At 45.7% G+C, this 15,607-nt stretch overlaps 1 protein-coding gene across 3 annotated transcripts in view; it reads left to right on the top strand.

The window, feature by feature from the left end:
• Positions 1-15,607, top strand: part of SLC35F4 (solute carrier family 35 member F4) — a 126,823-nt gene extending 111,216 nt beyond the window's left edge. For all 3 annotated transcript variants that reach the window (XM_059819797.1, XM_059819796.1, XM_059819798.1), the window contains exons 4-8: positions 3,909-4,128; positions 10,626-10,751; positions 12,308-12,500; positions 14,240-14,329; positions 15,348-15,607. In XM_059819797.1, the coding sequence (XP_059675780.1) occupies positions 3,909-4,128; positions 10,626-10,751; positions 12,308-12,500; positions 14,240-14,329; positions 15,348-15,589 (871 nt within the window). In that variant the 3' untranslated portion in view covers positions 15,590-15,607. The remainder of the gene's footprint in view (positions 1-3,908; positions 4,129-10,625; positions 10,752-12,307; positions 12,501-14,239; positions 14,330-15,347) is intronic.

Below are 15,607 nucleotides of genomic sequence, written 5' to 3'. Positions count from 1 at the left end.
AAACGAGAACTCGATGAGTCTTGGAAAACAATTCACCAGTTGCTTAACCGCCATTACTCTGTTTGGTGTCCATCTCCTCCTGAAATGGAGCTGGAAGATATTTTATTGCAGCAGATGCCATCATTTAGATAGAAGGACCAAATGACATAGTAACAACTTGTGCTCACAAAAGCTCCCACGGTGCTTCTTGCTGCCATCATGTCACTGGTGGCCTTGCCAAGTTTTAATCCGAGTGATGTAATTACATTCGCCGTATTCACATTACCCAAGGTAGCGTCTGTTAGCTCTGTTTTTTTCTATAAGCAGTTTTAAAACCAGCTGCTGCATTACACTCCAGAGGCTGCTGTGCGTCAGGGGTGAATAAACCCATTCTTCTGCAGGGACTGGCATCAGAATAACTAAGAGGCCACGCAAGATATTTAGTGGGTGCCACAGGCAAAGCTACATGACTGCCTGAGGTGCTGTAATTCCTGAGAGCATGGCACGCTGCCCAGAGCTGATGGCTGAGGGCTACCTGCAAATAAAAAGAGCTATTTATGTCAGAGGGCAGGTTTTAAATAGACTTCTTGTGCATTTGGAAATAGTTTGTGTCATAGTTTCAGGGTCAGCCGCCCTTAGATATCTCTCTGCCTTTATGTCGACAGCCTACAGATATTATCTGTATGGGGAGGGATCCATGGAGCCACCTCTCCTGAGCCCACGGTTTTAATCACTGTCATGTCGTGATGACTCCTGCAAGTTTAATTTTAGTTGCATGCCAAAGAGGCTGAGTTAACCACTGAGCAACCAGCCCTCACAAAGCCCGAGGCAATCTACTGTAACCATGACTGGGAAAATAAAGTATTCCTCCTGTCTCTTCACTTGCTGAGCATTATTCATGGAGTTCTCCCAGGCACGGAGGTAAATTCATCAGGTCTCTGTCTTGCTCAGCACAGCCCTGTCACAAGTCTTTGCTGTTTATTTTAATTGAGAGGTGAGGAACCGCTGGCCCCTGTTTTGTCTGGTCATTGTATGCTGCTGTGTGTGCTGGAGGCTCTTCCATCTGCCTAAACAGCCCATTGCCCGGGACCTGTGAAGTGTTTCCAGATTTCTTTTCCTAGCTGTGAATCTGTGCTTGTCCCTCCCACTGCTTCTGGGAACTCAGAAATAAGTGACATTTGCAATGTTGCTACAACTGCCTCTCCCAAATAGTTGACCAGCCCACAGAGTCCAACCCCAAAATAACATAATAATCACTGAGGCTTCCTTCTTCTGAGGATTCACAGTCAGGGCACTTTGGACTCCATCCTCCTGACTGCTCTGAGTTTTTCTGTGTGCAGACATCCCAGAGATGTGCAGGACAACAAAACCTGACCCACTCTGGCTTTGGAAGCCACCTGCCCTCCCTGTGGATGGAGGAGCAGAAGTGCTGGGCTTATTCCCAGCATCTCCCTGGCAGTGGGGAGCCACGATGGAAGACAGGAGTATAATTTCCCGTGGCACATTTGTAGAAGACCTTTTCCTGCTGCCTTGCAGACTCCACCAGTGTGACGTGCTTGGATGGTTTTGCTGTTCCCTTGGTACGCTGTCAGCATAGCGCTGGGGTACTTAACTGTGCCCTGCATTACTGTAAGCAGCCCCGGTACCTTCCTCTCTTGTTTTAACACAGCACAAGCTTGTTTCCTCTAAGACAGATCCTGACAGCTTCTGAGACAGGTTGCATTTACAACTGTGTAACGATCCAGTCGTGCATCAAAACCGATGGCAGAATTCCCTCTGGGTTGGAGAGAGCAGGCTCCGTACAGGTCTGTAGTTCACAATGCAGATCTGTTCTTGCCAGGACATGGGGCATCCGGGCTCTGGTGTCATGTAATGGTGACACAGCCACGGTGCCTCCAGGTCAGAGGCCACCTGCCTTGAAGTGAGATGTAGTCTGAGCTCAGAATCACCCTCTAGATCCACCTAAGTCTCTAAGGGAGAAGAACATCTTTTAAATGTAAACTCCTATATCTGCATGTCAACGAATGTTCAAGTCTGTGCTACCAGTGAGTCCATTCTCACACAAGGAGACTCATCACCTTTAACCCCTGATCAAATCAGTGATAGAAAAGCCTACAGTCAAACTTCAGTGTTAATTTATTTGCTTCACTGAGGATTTGCATTGCATCTCAGATAAATGATACACACCACTAGATATTCTCTTTCTATGTGTAACATTTCTGTTCTGATCTTTGGAGAACAGACTGACTTTTGAGAACGTCGAGGTCAACTAGAGTGAAGGAGATAATTAGCAGATCCGCCTGCCTGAGTGTTAACTTGTTGGACACCCTGGCACAAAGTTTGAGAAAGGAATTTATTATCACCAGAAATTACTGCTTTGTACCCCAGGTAATTTTAGTGGCAGCAGGGAATGAATGGTTATTAAGCAGAATCATAGAATCATTTAGGTTAAGACATGGCTGATATCATGTATTACACAGATGTTATTCTTCTACTTTCCTCAAAACAAGAGTGATGGTTTCCATTCTTAATAGCAAAAAACTGCAATATTTTTAAGAGCAGAATTCCCCAGAATTACTAAAACTGGTTTAGGAGACCTGAAAACGATTCTGTCTTTAAAGGCAAAGCCAAATCAGTATAATTATTACACCACCACCACCCCCACCACCCCCTCCCCCCCCCAAATAACAAGTGGTTTTGACTTCACATTGCAGTGCAATCTTTGAAGTTACTAATTAGTTCTACATAATTAGTGTGTTAGCAATCTTCCAAACACAGCCATGTTTGGCTGTGAATACTCTGGGGCCCTGAGGCCTCATGGCGTTTAGATTAGTCCCTTGATGTTGCCTCCTAAGGATGTGTTGCAGATTGATGGCACCTTGGTTTACTCCATTGGTCTTTTGGTTGTATGAATCATTCACTTGTGGGACATCTCATGTTTTAAATAGATGTGTCAGGGAGCCTGCCACATCAAGAAATGAAGCATACTGGGAATATCTTGAGGAATACCTTTAACCAAGAATGCAGACAGTGGAGCTGCTGAAAAACATCCTTCCCAATTTGGGAAGGGTAGAGATGTTTCAGGAGGGGCACAGTGATGTGCCTTTAATCAAGCTGCATGCTTGAGTACTTGGTCTCCCCTGAGCCCATGCAGGTACTGCTTTGCACAGGAGTGGTGTCCCCAAAAGCAGTGTCTTCTGAGCTGACCTTTCCCTTTCGTGAAATCCTAAGAAGCAAACAGCTCACTTAAGTTGTGTGTGACACAGTGTTTGGGAAGCTAGAGATTTTCTTTGCAATTTAGTCTGCAAAGAAGCATCTCCAATCAAACACAACTTTTCACTGTATAATAAAATACAGCTGTTAAATACCCTTCCCTCCCCTTTCCTTTCTTTTCTTACACTCTTCTTTGAGTGGCTCAGTCGCACTGGCTGGTGGCTCACTTTCCCACCATGGTGATGTGTCTGGCAGTATTTTTTGAGTATCTTTAGGCAATTCTTAAAGCTTACTTGGCCATACGTGAGAATATATTTCACTAAGAATAAAACCAGGTTTTGGAGCAAAGGAAGAAAAAATTGTCAAGCTACAGAGAAAAAAAATTGCAGTTATAAGCCCTCTGTTCATGGCCTTGAAGGCAGAGCCTGAGAACTGTCGGTGCATTATAGAAAACCTTCATTTCTGTGTGTGAGTCCCTGGGATTATTGTTGCATAGAGTGTGAGTATTCCAGGTAAGTTACTTCTTTTCTATTTGCAAAATTGCTGTTTTAAGAAGATTGTAGGTTATTTTCTCAAACAATAGATTCTTATGGGTGTGCAGAGTAATTAGGAAAAGCACTTAATTGAATGCAATAAAAGTCTCATGAATCTTTGTTGTGCTGGAGTGAATGCTAAGGAAAATCCCAGCTGAGTTTTAAACTCTCTTCTTTTCATAGGGAATGCAGTCGGATTTTTGGTGAAGATGGTCTGACGCTGAAACTCTTTCTTAAAAGGACTGCTCCCTTTTCTATTCTGTGGACTTTGACTAACTACCTGTATTTACTGGCTTTAAAGAAGCTGACAGCCACAGACGTCTCCGCCCTATTCTGTTGTAACAAAGCTTTTGTCTTCTTGCTTTCTTGGATTGTGCTGAAAGACAGGTTCATGGGAGCAAGGGTAATAACATGCTTGATTTTCAACTCTCTCTTGTTTTCATAATTGCCCTTAAATCCATAAACTGTTCTGCTGCCATACTACTGCTGCATTATGGTATGTATATACCATGAAACCATTTCTCATTTAATTTTATGATGCAAACCTAAGCCTGAAGATCACTTAGAGATCTCAGACTCCAGAGGTAATACGATGTGGGAATTTCAAGAAGCTATTACAGCTAAGTATAATCTGATGAATTAGAATAGGAGGACTTCCAGTTTCATATAAATCTACTCTGTCTTGGGTTACAGTGCTGAAGTACAGTCAATTTTATTTTAAACTTAGTGATAAATGTTTAGGTTCTAAGCAAAGCAATTTTATTCCTTGTTTGGGTAGATAGCTGTTTTCAATATGTAATGTATTTTTCTTATGCCACCCTATTTTACATACACATAAATGCATACACATGTGCCAAATATAGATTAAAAGGGACAGCAACTGTTTTGCATGAAGGTGTATTTTGCACTAAAGTGTTAGGACTCACTGGCGGTAATATGGACCCTGCAAAAAGAAAAAAAAGAGCTTGAGCAAAATGATGTGCGCCTGGATCTGGGGGAAAGCAAGCACGTTTCCTGTAATTTCACGTACACAATGTGCTAGAAGGGTTGAGAAATGAAAAGGCATGCCTGTTTCACAGGCATCTGATCTAGCTCTTGGAGCAGCCACCCGCACACTGAAGAGAGCACTGTGCTTGGGGTTTGAAGTAAGAGAGTTCCTCTAATTTCCCGGTGAGACAGGGCTGGCTGGCAATTAGTAATGGCACGGGGCCTGAGCACCTCAAGACATGCGTGCCGTCACACAAGTGACCTCTTGGGTAGGGATCTGCCAGGAGGGTTTTGTTGGACTGGCCCAGTGGAGGGTCTGTCCAGACCAGGCAAAGTCAAGGAGGTGAACCCGTGTTTCACAGACCTCAGCCATAGTGCCCTTGAAGGTAAGGATGCGGACATTTCATTTTGCAGTGCTGAAGCCAGACACCTGTATATTTATTTCATATACTATTTAAAATACAGAAGCATCAGGTGATTGTGACCTACCCTCAGCCTGCTGATGACTGGCTGAGCAGGGTTTGAAATCCTCAGTTCTTTTCTACGGAAACAAACAGGAATGGTAATTTCTGAGCCTGTAGTTCCCTCCTCTGGCCCTTGATCATCTCACCTTCCAGCTGTTATTACTCACTTGTGTAAGATGATACTGAGTCTAGCTGAAAAAAATAGCAAATTTTGATCCCTTTAAGCTAATTCTTGTCTAAAAGCAACCTCTTTCTAGAAGAGTAAACACAGCTATTGTATTTTTCTAGCCTATTCTCTTAAAGAAACCTAGATGAGAAAAACTAAAGCTATTTTCAGTTATTAGTTATTTTTCACTGACTAAGGAAAATGGTTGCTATAAATATGCATTAGTATTAATGCTGTAAACATCGTGAGGTTTGCACAAGAAAAACGTGGCAGAAGAAGTGAACAGCAACTCCTGCACATAAAAGAAACTGCTTTTGCTTCTAACTGGCAGATTCTGGAAGGACAGTGCTGGAAAAGTAATTAGCAGCATTTTCCAGCAGCCCTCCTGCCAGCATAACACTTAATGATGTTAATAACCACGCTGGAGAGTGTTTGAGAACTAAAATACGACAAAGCAGCACGGACCCAGCCTTTTGTGAATACCTCTACTGCTTTCACCCCCCAGCCTCTCAGAGAGCAGGTGTAATTAGGTTATTTGGACAGTAAGGGGATGAAAAGAAATAAGAGCTTAACCGTATACTCTGAGCCAGCGTTTTTGCAAAAGCGCTCAGCACCCAGGAGCACAGCCAGTTTTACAAAGGACTTCAGCTCCTAGCAGCTCTTTCAGAGCTTCAGAGCCATCGGGCACGTCTGCGGCGCATCGGAGGTGGGGATGCAGCCGGTGCCTGTGTACCCGAGACAGCTTTCATCCGCCTGGGCTTGAGCACCAGCAGCTGTCAAGGCTCGGTGGCTCTGCAGCAGATTTCCAGCATCACCAGCTCCCTGTGCGCCTGGTGTTGCTGCAGGCAGTCTCCGAACTGCCTGCAGATGCCCGTGGGCGCGTGGGAGCCACACGGCCGGCTGCCTGACGGCTCTCCGATCCCTCGCCTGCGTGCCGGCACACCGCTCCCGCACACCCCAGAAAGCAGCCGCCGGCCGGGCTGGGGGGCTGGATTTTCAGATGGGCTGTCTAAAGACAAACCTGTCTTGATGGCCACCTTATGGTATGGCATAATCTTGCCCGTGGAAGTGTTGACTAGCTGTAGAAGTGCTACCGGGGGCTCCATGCAGAGGTCCAGCTGCCCTGGCTGCGTTTGAGCTACCCGGAGTGTGTGTTGTGCAGCAAGAGCCACGTGCCCTCAGTGGTGATGCTGTAGCGTAGGAAGGAGTTTGCACCCAACCCAGGAGAGAAAAACACCAGCTGGAGTAAGAGTATTCATATAGTAAGGACATATACAGCAATGACTATATAGCTATTGACCTATAAAACTAGTGCAGGTAGACCTTGGGTACCTTGAAGTACCTACTGCCCTGCACAAGGGAACAGCACAAGCCCTGCTGCACTGTAATCTTCTTTACTTGGACATTTCTGAACTTCTCACAAATTAATAATGTATCTGTGTTACACTGGGACTTCCGGAAGCCCAGACAGCTTTGGCTCAGAGCAAGCACAAATATTTAAAAGACTTCATGTATTTGAGTAGCTCTTTTGGCTTGTGTTGCTTAGATTTAGCCATGTGCTTAAACATTTGCATGTTCGAGCCCTTGGTTGTGTTTCATCTGAGAAGTTGAATTAATGCTTATTAGGTAGGTGTGAAGTGGTTTGGGGACATTTTTCCCCCAAAAAAAGGTTAGCTGTAGTCTGGAGGCAGGTTTCTTTACTACAGCACCTCATTTACTGCTGTGCTCCCCATGCGAAAAAATGTTCCTGAGTAAAAATGTTGGTTGGCCTTGTTCTCTTCTGGGGGAGGGGGGGCAGGCAGAGGCAGGCTAATTTCATTGCTTACCTCAGAGGCTCCAAAAGAAAGTTACTACCCTCTTCTGTTAATTAAAAGCATTGTTTAACGAGCTGTCAGCTACAACAACCAGCTTTGCTTCACTATGACCTTGCTGCTTCTTGTCAGCTTACAGAAGCCTGCAGGATGTGCTCTTGGGTTTCTAAAGCAAATACACGACAATTGCTAGGCAGAGGTCAACTGTGCTAATGCAGTGGTGTACAATTTGCAGGAAGAGCTTTGAACATGAAACTTAAGTAATGTTCTCACTGTTTTCTAGTGTCAGGTCTTATTTCTCTAACGTCTCATGAGATGCTGCTCCATATGTGTCCATCATTTTAGTTGTTTCAGAAAAAAAAAAAGTGCTTGGCTTTCTAAATATTTGATTAAATTAGGAAATGGGCTCTCAATAAATTTGGTGTAGTCAGACTGGGAAGATGTTTCTCCCAATAGGAAAAATCTCCTGTTGGAGATGATGGATCTCCTCATTTCCACCAATACAAGAAAAGGACTCGCTGGATCTGAGCAATGAGTGCACTGAGTTAAATCTTGATCCTTTCCCTTTGAAGAAGGGGATAACTACATTGGACTTTTCTATTTTGCCTTTTGGGAGACATTGCTTGAAATATTACAGCTGAAGTATTCCAGCTGACAGCTGAAATGCTACATCTGAATTTATGTGCAAGGCAAGATGTATAGTGCAGCCTGAGATGAAACCAGCCAGGCGGTGTAGCCGGGCAAGGGGCATCTTCTGGAAGCTGATGGGAGGGGCTGTGCTAAAGTCTGAGAGGTCCTGGGGGTAATTCTGCATTGCTTCAAGGCTGGACTTTTGTGGTATTTGTATCCTAGGATAAGCTGTAAGGAGAACAGCAGTGCTACACAAGTATATTACTAACTCCTCACTAAAGTAAAGGCAGGAGGGGGAAGCTCTGGAGGGACCGTTACCGCTGAACGGGGCTGAAACTCATTCTTCTAAGAGAATTTAACTTTGTTTTGCTCACAGGCACTTGGGTAGATGTAAGCTCAGGGACCAAAATAAGCATTGCTGCATCTTGGCTGATGGTGTGTGCGTCCTGTTCCAGATGTGCCCTGACTTTTCAGCAGGGTGAACAGCAGAGGGTAATGTCTTCCAGCACTCCAGCTCACTGAAGGAGTGAAGGCCAGATTCCCACTTAGGCACTGGAAAGTGCAACGCTCCCCTGTCCTCCTCCTCAGCAGCTCGCCAGTGAGAGCCCTGAGTCCAGAGACGGCACTCTTGGATCCATGTCCCTCCTCTGGATGAAGGGACTCAAGCCCTCCTCCCAGGATGGCCTGACTGCTGGGATGTGTTATTCTGGGAAGGAGGAGAGGGAAGCCGCGTGGTCCCCTCTTGCTAAAGCCCTTCCAGATCTCATTGACCCATTGCACTACACCTGAGAGACTGTGAGTACGTATGTGACTCCAGCCCTTGTCACTAAGTTGGGGGACCTGGATTTCAAGTGCCATTTCATGGTCAGTTTGGAGGTATCAACAGTATCTATCTTCAGGTTTAGGTGACAGCTAGGCAGCTTTGTTGAACTGGAGCTCGGAGCTTGGATGTTTTAAATAGAAGTAAGGTGGGATATAGACATGCACTGTGGTTTGTGACTCTGCCTTCGGCACTGCGACTGCAATGAGATGGAGATACCTGTGTGCCTCAGTTACTGGTAAAATAGGGCTAATGGTGAGAGGGAAGTACTTACTTAAAGCTGCACCCAGATGAGTCCTCCAGTGAAGCTATTGGCCTAGATACCAATGGGATTTAGGAGCAATAACATTTTTACCTCTGGTCTCAGAGATTGGCTCCACCCTGGGAGCTGATTCTTGGTTCCCCGTTGTGTCCCATCTGTGGACACCTTTACCTGAGTCAGGCATGTGTCCGTGTGTCCCACATGGTTTTGCTCTACTGACTGGCTCTGTTGAAATTGTTCAGTGGGATTTTTGTGCTTATTGCCTCAGTCTGGCTCACATCTGCTCTATACGAGTATCAGTGGGTTTTCTGGGACTCTTGGTAAAACTATATGAGATCTGAAAGTCAGGCTTCTCTACAAAAGAGCACGTGGTTTGATCAAGACGCCTTTAAAGTCTGTGCTGTGAAGTGTGTGAAGCTTAGGTTTGTCTAGTAGGAAGGATTTCTTAAATGAAGTTTAATGAGGTTTTCCAGGAAGCAAATGTCCATCTCACATTGGTGTTGGCTCAGGAGTTGTACCAGAGCTGCAGGAGCAAGAAGGTAAAAAGCCCTGCCTGGCTCAGTGGTTGAGTTTGGGAGCCAGTCGATGTGGCTGTGTTTGTAGCAGTTAGCGCTGTCGAGGTGAACTGCATTCGTTTCTTCCTTTGTATGAATGGGGAGAGCCTGCGTTGCCTATCCACTGGGGAGTTAGGTGATTCAATGGGTATCTGGGAATAGAAAACGGGTCTGAACTTTAAATGCTGCTGATGATTCTGTAACAGCCAGCTTTGGGTATCTGCATTTGTGCATCTTCTGCTCTACAGCCAGCTCTAGTATGTGAACAGCCTTTTTATAAGGATAAAATGTTTACTGTAATACTGATTTTTTAAAAAACCTCTATTAAAAATCCCTATCTTTCAGAAATGAGGCTGTGATTTTCCACAGGTCTGAGGAAACACATTTTCCTCTGCAGTCCATGGAAGCTAGGTATTCACTGTGTTCAAAATTCAGACTCTGTATTTGCCTGCTGAGGGCAATTAGGTAGAAAGGGGGAGTTTTTCAAAGAATAAAACATGTCAGGATCCTTACCACCGGGGTCCTTGGAGCCAAGACCCAGGATTTCAGATATGGTGTAGTTAATTATTTCTGTTCTTTATCTTGGAAGCTCCTTAGAAGCTCTGTCTGAGATTTTCAAATGAGGCCAAAAACATAAGCACAAAGGTAAAGGCTTCATAAAGAAATTTGGTCATGTCTGTCCAAGAAAGCTGGCGGGGTTGTTAGGAAACACCATGCACAGCTGGAGCAGCCTGGAAGAGCACCCAGTGGTACACTGATATTCCACAATACAGGGGTCATTCTCCTGGAGTGATGTCCAGGAAGACTGGCCATCTAAATGTCTGCATTTCAAGTCAAATTGGTGGCGTTACTAAACATTTGTCTTGTTGTATAGTAGAGTGTAATGTCTTAAAATTTCTTGATCTTGGAGTCATATCTCCAGAGTGGATGTTTAGCTTATAAAAATACTTAATGATGGATGTTCTGTCAGTAGCTCCCAGGAGAATTTGCAGTGCTATAGATCCATATCACTATCAGTGCTTACACTTTCATTATGTTTTACATCTCTCCCAACCGTACATAATTTTCCCTATTTAAGGGAAAGCAAGAAAGCTTCGAGTCAGATAAAGTAGCTAGTGACCCTCATTAAAACCCCACACAGTGATAATCTCTTTCTAGGTAATGAAATTGCACTGAGCTTTACATTGCTTTGCTTTGTCCGTGCAGATAGTTGCAGCAATAATGGCGATCACAGGAATCGTAATGATGGCATATGCAGATGGTTTCCAGGGTGATTCAATTATCGGGGTAGCATATGCTGTTGGATCAGCCTCTACATCTGCATTGTATAAGGTAGGTCATAACTGTTTGTTAGTATGCTTATATTCTTTAACATTGGATGTTAAAAATGCACAAGTACAAGGTGTATCACTACAGAATAAATGTTTTATTTTATTCATCCCTCCTGCATCATTCATATTGTGACCAGGTGTTGTCAGGAAATCTACTATGACGGTAATTAGTTGTTAGCTGCCAAATATTCAGAATGACTTTGCTTTATGAGCCTTTGATGAAATCTCCATTACTATGCTGCAAGGAGTTTAGGATCACATTTTAATCACTTCCTGCCACCGCAGTTTATCAGTTTATCGACCCGATTTCAAAGGAGCTTGCCATATGCAGCAGGGAGGAGAGCCTGAATGCGGGTAGTGCCGCTTTCCCCGAGCGGGGACGGATGGCTCATCCCTGGTCTGCACTGCAGCTCTCTTACGCATTCTGCACTCGTTCTGGGCTCGAAGCCCCTGTGTGTGCCTGGTGCAGGCGATGCGTTAGAGACACACAGGGCTTTGCCCCCTGCTTGAAAGTAGTGGCTGCTCTTGAAGGTGAGGGATGAAGGCAGGCACGTGTCTGAGTTAGAAACGGGTTGGGCTGAAGGTGGCTGTATTTTTTTGTCAGCTCGGGGAGGGTGAAATGCGTGTAAAGAGCAGATGTTTGGAGTTAGTTGTAGTAGGATGAGAAGTTGCCTCCCAGCTTTAGACTTTGCTTGTCTCGCTGATAAATCACAGAATCACTAAGGTTGGAAAAGACCTGTAAGATCATCAAGTCCAACCATTACAAAAAAACCCAAAAAAAACCCAAAAAAACCCCAAACAAACAACACCACACAAACAAAAAAAACACACCACCATGCCCATCAAGCCACGTCCCACAATGCCACGTCCACACGCTCCTTGAATACCTCCAGGGAGGGTGACTCCACCACCTCCCTGGGCAGTCTATTCCACTGTGTTACCACTCTCTCAGTAAAGAAATTTTCCCTAATATCGAGTCTGAATCTCCCCTGGCGCAACTTGACGCCATTTCCTCTTGTCCTGTCAATGTGTTGTGACCATTCGCAAGTCACTCGAAGTGCATGAATTTAGGCTGGTGCAGGACAAATTCTCTATGAGGCTTGTGCTGCCTGTGAATCTGAAGCAAGTCCCTCCAGGCTAGGCTTTCCTCTCATAGCAGGTTCATGCTGTGGAAGTCACTGGAGTCCCCTCACAAATCCTAACAGTGCCGAGCACAGCCCAAATCCTGTAACTTTCATTGCATGAACAGTGTTGTTTTTGGGTTCTTAGTTACACTCACTCGTTACGGCTTTTTGTGTTAAGCGTTGTACAGATGCAACCATCCCCACTGTAATAACATGGTATCCCCCTCTGTGCTAAAGTGCAGGAAGGGCAGGAATCAGACCAAAGTTCTCCTTGCAAATGTTCTTTAGGAAAGGGCCAGGTTGTGGCACACTGTCCTGGTCAGGGCTGTCCCATGCCCAGCTCTCCCCAAGGGAGCGGAGAACTCTGCAGGAGGACTTTGCTTCCCATGACAGGCATGGAGCCTAAAACCCTCTTCTCTCCTCTCCTTCGCAGGTTTTGTTCAAAATGTTTCTTGGAAGTGCGAACTTTGGGGAAGCGGCTCATTTTGTTTCTACTGTGGGCTTCTTCAATTTAATTTTCATCTCCGTTACCCCGATCATACTGTATTTTACGAAAGTGGAGTACTGGTCCCCCTTCTCTGCTGTGCCGTGGGGTTACCTGTGTGGAGTAGCTGGCCTCTGGTTAGGTATGTGATAAAAAAATTTACTCATTTTCCTAGCTCTTCTCCTCTCCCCCAACACAAAATTAGCCTCAGGCACAAACAATTCCCCTCCCTTAAGGAGCAGAGCTCTCTCACAGGTGAAGTCTGATCCCAGTGCAGACAGGTACTTCTTGAGAAAATATTCATACTTTTCATAAGAAGCCTTAATACTAATATTAACAGCAGAGAATAAACATGAAGCAGTCATACTAATTGTCTACTTGTCATTTTTACGCTTCTACTGTAGTTTCATTGGTATTTCACTGTCTCTGGCACAGCTGGATTGCTATCAATCCAATTTCAAAGGGCTGTGTGTACCCAATAGTTCCTGGCATGCTCTGTGGGGGGGGTGTGCACTGACACGGGGACCCACAGCGCTGGGGCACCTTTCTGTGGGTGCTACAGGGCTCTGGGCAGAGCTCGCACAGCTTTGCATTAGCCTGCAAAGGCTGGTGCTTTTTCTGCTCCTGCAGTCGTCACCTCCCCTCCGCTCCTCCACAGCATTCCCTTTTTCACAGCCACTATTGGTATCCTCTAGCCAGGCAGAATATCTGTTGGATTCCACCCAGGGGTGTTTTAATTTCCAGATACAACAACATCCTTTCCTTTAGTCAAGTCTCTATTATTTCATAATTGAAGAGGTTTTTTGTCTCCACTACAAGTATATTAAATGGAAACAAAGAGGATGTTGCAGCCTGGTACGTAGCCTATCCACGCAGCCGTCCTGAGATGTGGTCGGGCTGACAGCTGACATACTGTGAACACCTTGAAAGTGCTCTAACCTGAATTGCAGCTGCTCTGTGAGCACCTAAGGGACAAAAAGTAGGGATAACTTACCACCCAATGATCTACCCAAGTGTATGATCCCAACAAGGAGGGAACAACCCTGTGGAGCAGACAAACCTGCTCCTTTCACGTAGGGGACTCAAGCAAAAGAGGACTGGGTGGTGGGTGATGGCGGGTGACCTGGGGTCCTGCCACAGCACCAGCCCCTGGCTACGAGAGCTGGAAGAACACCTCAGGTAATGGTATGAAAGGGAAGTTTTTGCAGTTTGCTTTCAGTCTCTCAAGGAAATTGGAGCTGGCTGGGAATACTGTCATGTAAAAAAAACTCAACCCATAACTTAAGTGTTGAACATTTGTACTTTTGTCAGCTTTCACCTTGGCTTCAACATGGCAGCAAGACCATGGTCCCTCTCCAGTCTGCTTAGTCTGCAGTTAACTTCACCGGCTAATTGTATTTAGTGTCCTTTACAGTACGAGTTCCTGCTGCTGTCACCTTTGGTGTGTGGTTTAGCTGGGGGGGTGTGGGGCCTTTCATCAATGAAATGTCCTACTAAGACAAGGACAACACAGCCTCAGCCAAGGGGAAGCTGGGATCGCCATCCTTCTGGTAGGAGGAGAAATGATGGCTTATGGCAGCAAAACTTGGTGGTTAGTATCTGATTAAAGCTTGGACAAAGCTGTGAAATACGGGTGTGATAAACTTGGTATTACAGTTTGTGAAAGGACGTACAGCCCTCCCTCTTCCCCCATGCAGAACTTCCCCGTATTTCACACTCATATATAAAAAAAAGATAAAAGTCAATCACTTTGTGATAACTACCTTATTGTGGTCTGCATACTGAGCATATATCATACTTGTAGGGTCAAGATGGAGGAGAAGAGTCTCACCCTAGTGTTTTTCCCCGTAATCATGTGTTATTTTCTCTGCTTTTCCCTAGCTTTCAATATTCTGGTTAACGTTGGCGTCGTGCTTACCTACCCCATTCTGATCTCTATCGGCACAGTGCTCAGCGTCCCTGGAAATGCAGGTACAAGTACCGTGGTTGTTGGTGGAGAAATAAGCACGTGGGCATGCAGACAGCAGAAGCAGTTTATTGTCTAAACGGTCAAAATCTGTTGTCACATATTTCAAAAGCAGTTCAGTCTCCTTCGGCTTCCATGGATGCTCCTGGTGATGGTGGGTGTTTCGGTTGGTGAAAGCCTTTTTTTTTGTCTTGCCTCCTTTCTCTGAGAGTGATGGGATGTGTCCATACCACGCAGAGAAGGCAGGCTGATCCCCAGCCAGCAGCCCAAAGCTGCTGGTTGCTGCTGAGACGTGGCGGGGTCAGCGTGCTGCTGCTGCGGCTCAGCACTGTGCTGGTGACTTGCCATGCAACAGCAGGGCAGGGAGTATACGTGGAAGTTTACTCCAGAGTCCTATCTCGCTGAATAGCCTCTGTCCCTGCTCTTCCAGTCTCCTCCTCCACCCTCTCAGCCTCGCCACTCCAGGTATTTGAGCATGTTTTCAAAGAAACGCCTCTTTTTAGGGGAATGCAGGTCAGAGCTGCAAAACAGTCAGTACCTGCAAGAGACTGCTGCAGGTCTCAGATCTGCTGTTGTTGGTGGTTGTGGAGTTGTGAGGCTGTGCCTGGGGCATCAACTCCAGCTTTCTGACCTGCATGCTGCTGTCTCCCCATCACTGGTCCATGTAGCCCAAGGAAACATTATGCTGATGCAACCTGCTGTAGATGAAGAGTTACCATAAAGTACCTTCCCTCTCAGAGCAGAAATGGAAACCTTGAGGCTTAGACCAGCCTTACAAGGCTTCCTCAGAGCCTGCACAAAGGCAGTGAGGCATGGAGGAGACGTGGCACTTCCAGTACCATGCTCACGGGTCAAAGCCATTCTCTGAACACAAGGAGCTGGTCACTCTAGAGGACTGAAGAGCAACGAGGCCAGTATCACAGCCAGAGTTCAACACGCAGGTTATGGAGATGTGCCAGGCTGGTCCGATGCTGTAGATCATCCTGCTACAGGTTTGACGGCATTGTTGTTTCTTCTTCACAGCTGTGGATCTGTTGAAGCACAAAATGATCTTCAGCGTAGTGAGGTTGGGAGCCACCATCATCATTTGCATTGGGTTTCTGCTGATGCTGCTCCCTGAGGAATGGGATGAAATAACCCTGAGGTTCATCAACAGCTTGAAAGAGAAGAAAAGTGAGGATCATGCCGACGACATCACAGACTCCAGCGTACACACGAGAAGCAGAAGCAGAGCTAATGGGACAGTGTCTATACCACTAGCTTAGGGCTGGTGGACTTCAACT

The sequence above is a fragment of the Gavia stellata genome, chromosome 7 (genome assembly GCF_030936135.1).
Source record: "Gavia stellata isolate bGavSte3 chromosome 7, bGavSte3.hap2, whole genome shotgun sequence".
Taxonomy (NCBI): domain Eukaryota; kingdom Metazoa; phylum Chordata; class Aves; order Gaviiformes; family Gaviidae; genus Gavia; species Gavia stellata.
The sequence above is the reverse complement of the archived record's forward strand: the minus strand, read 5'-3'. Positions and strand labels throughout refer to the sequence as shown.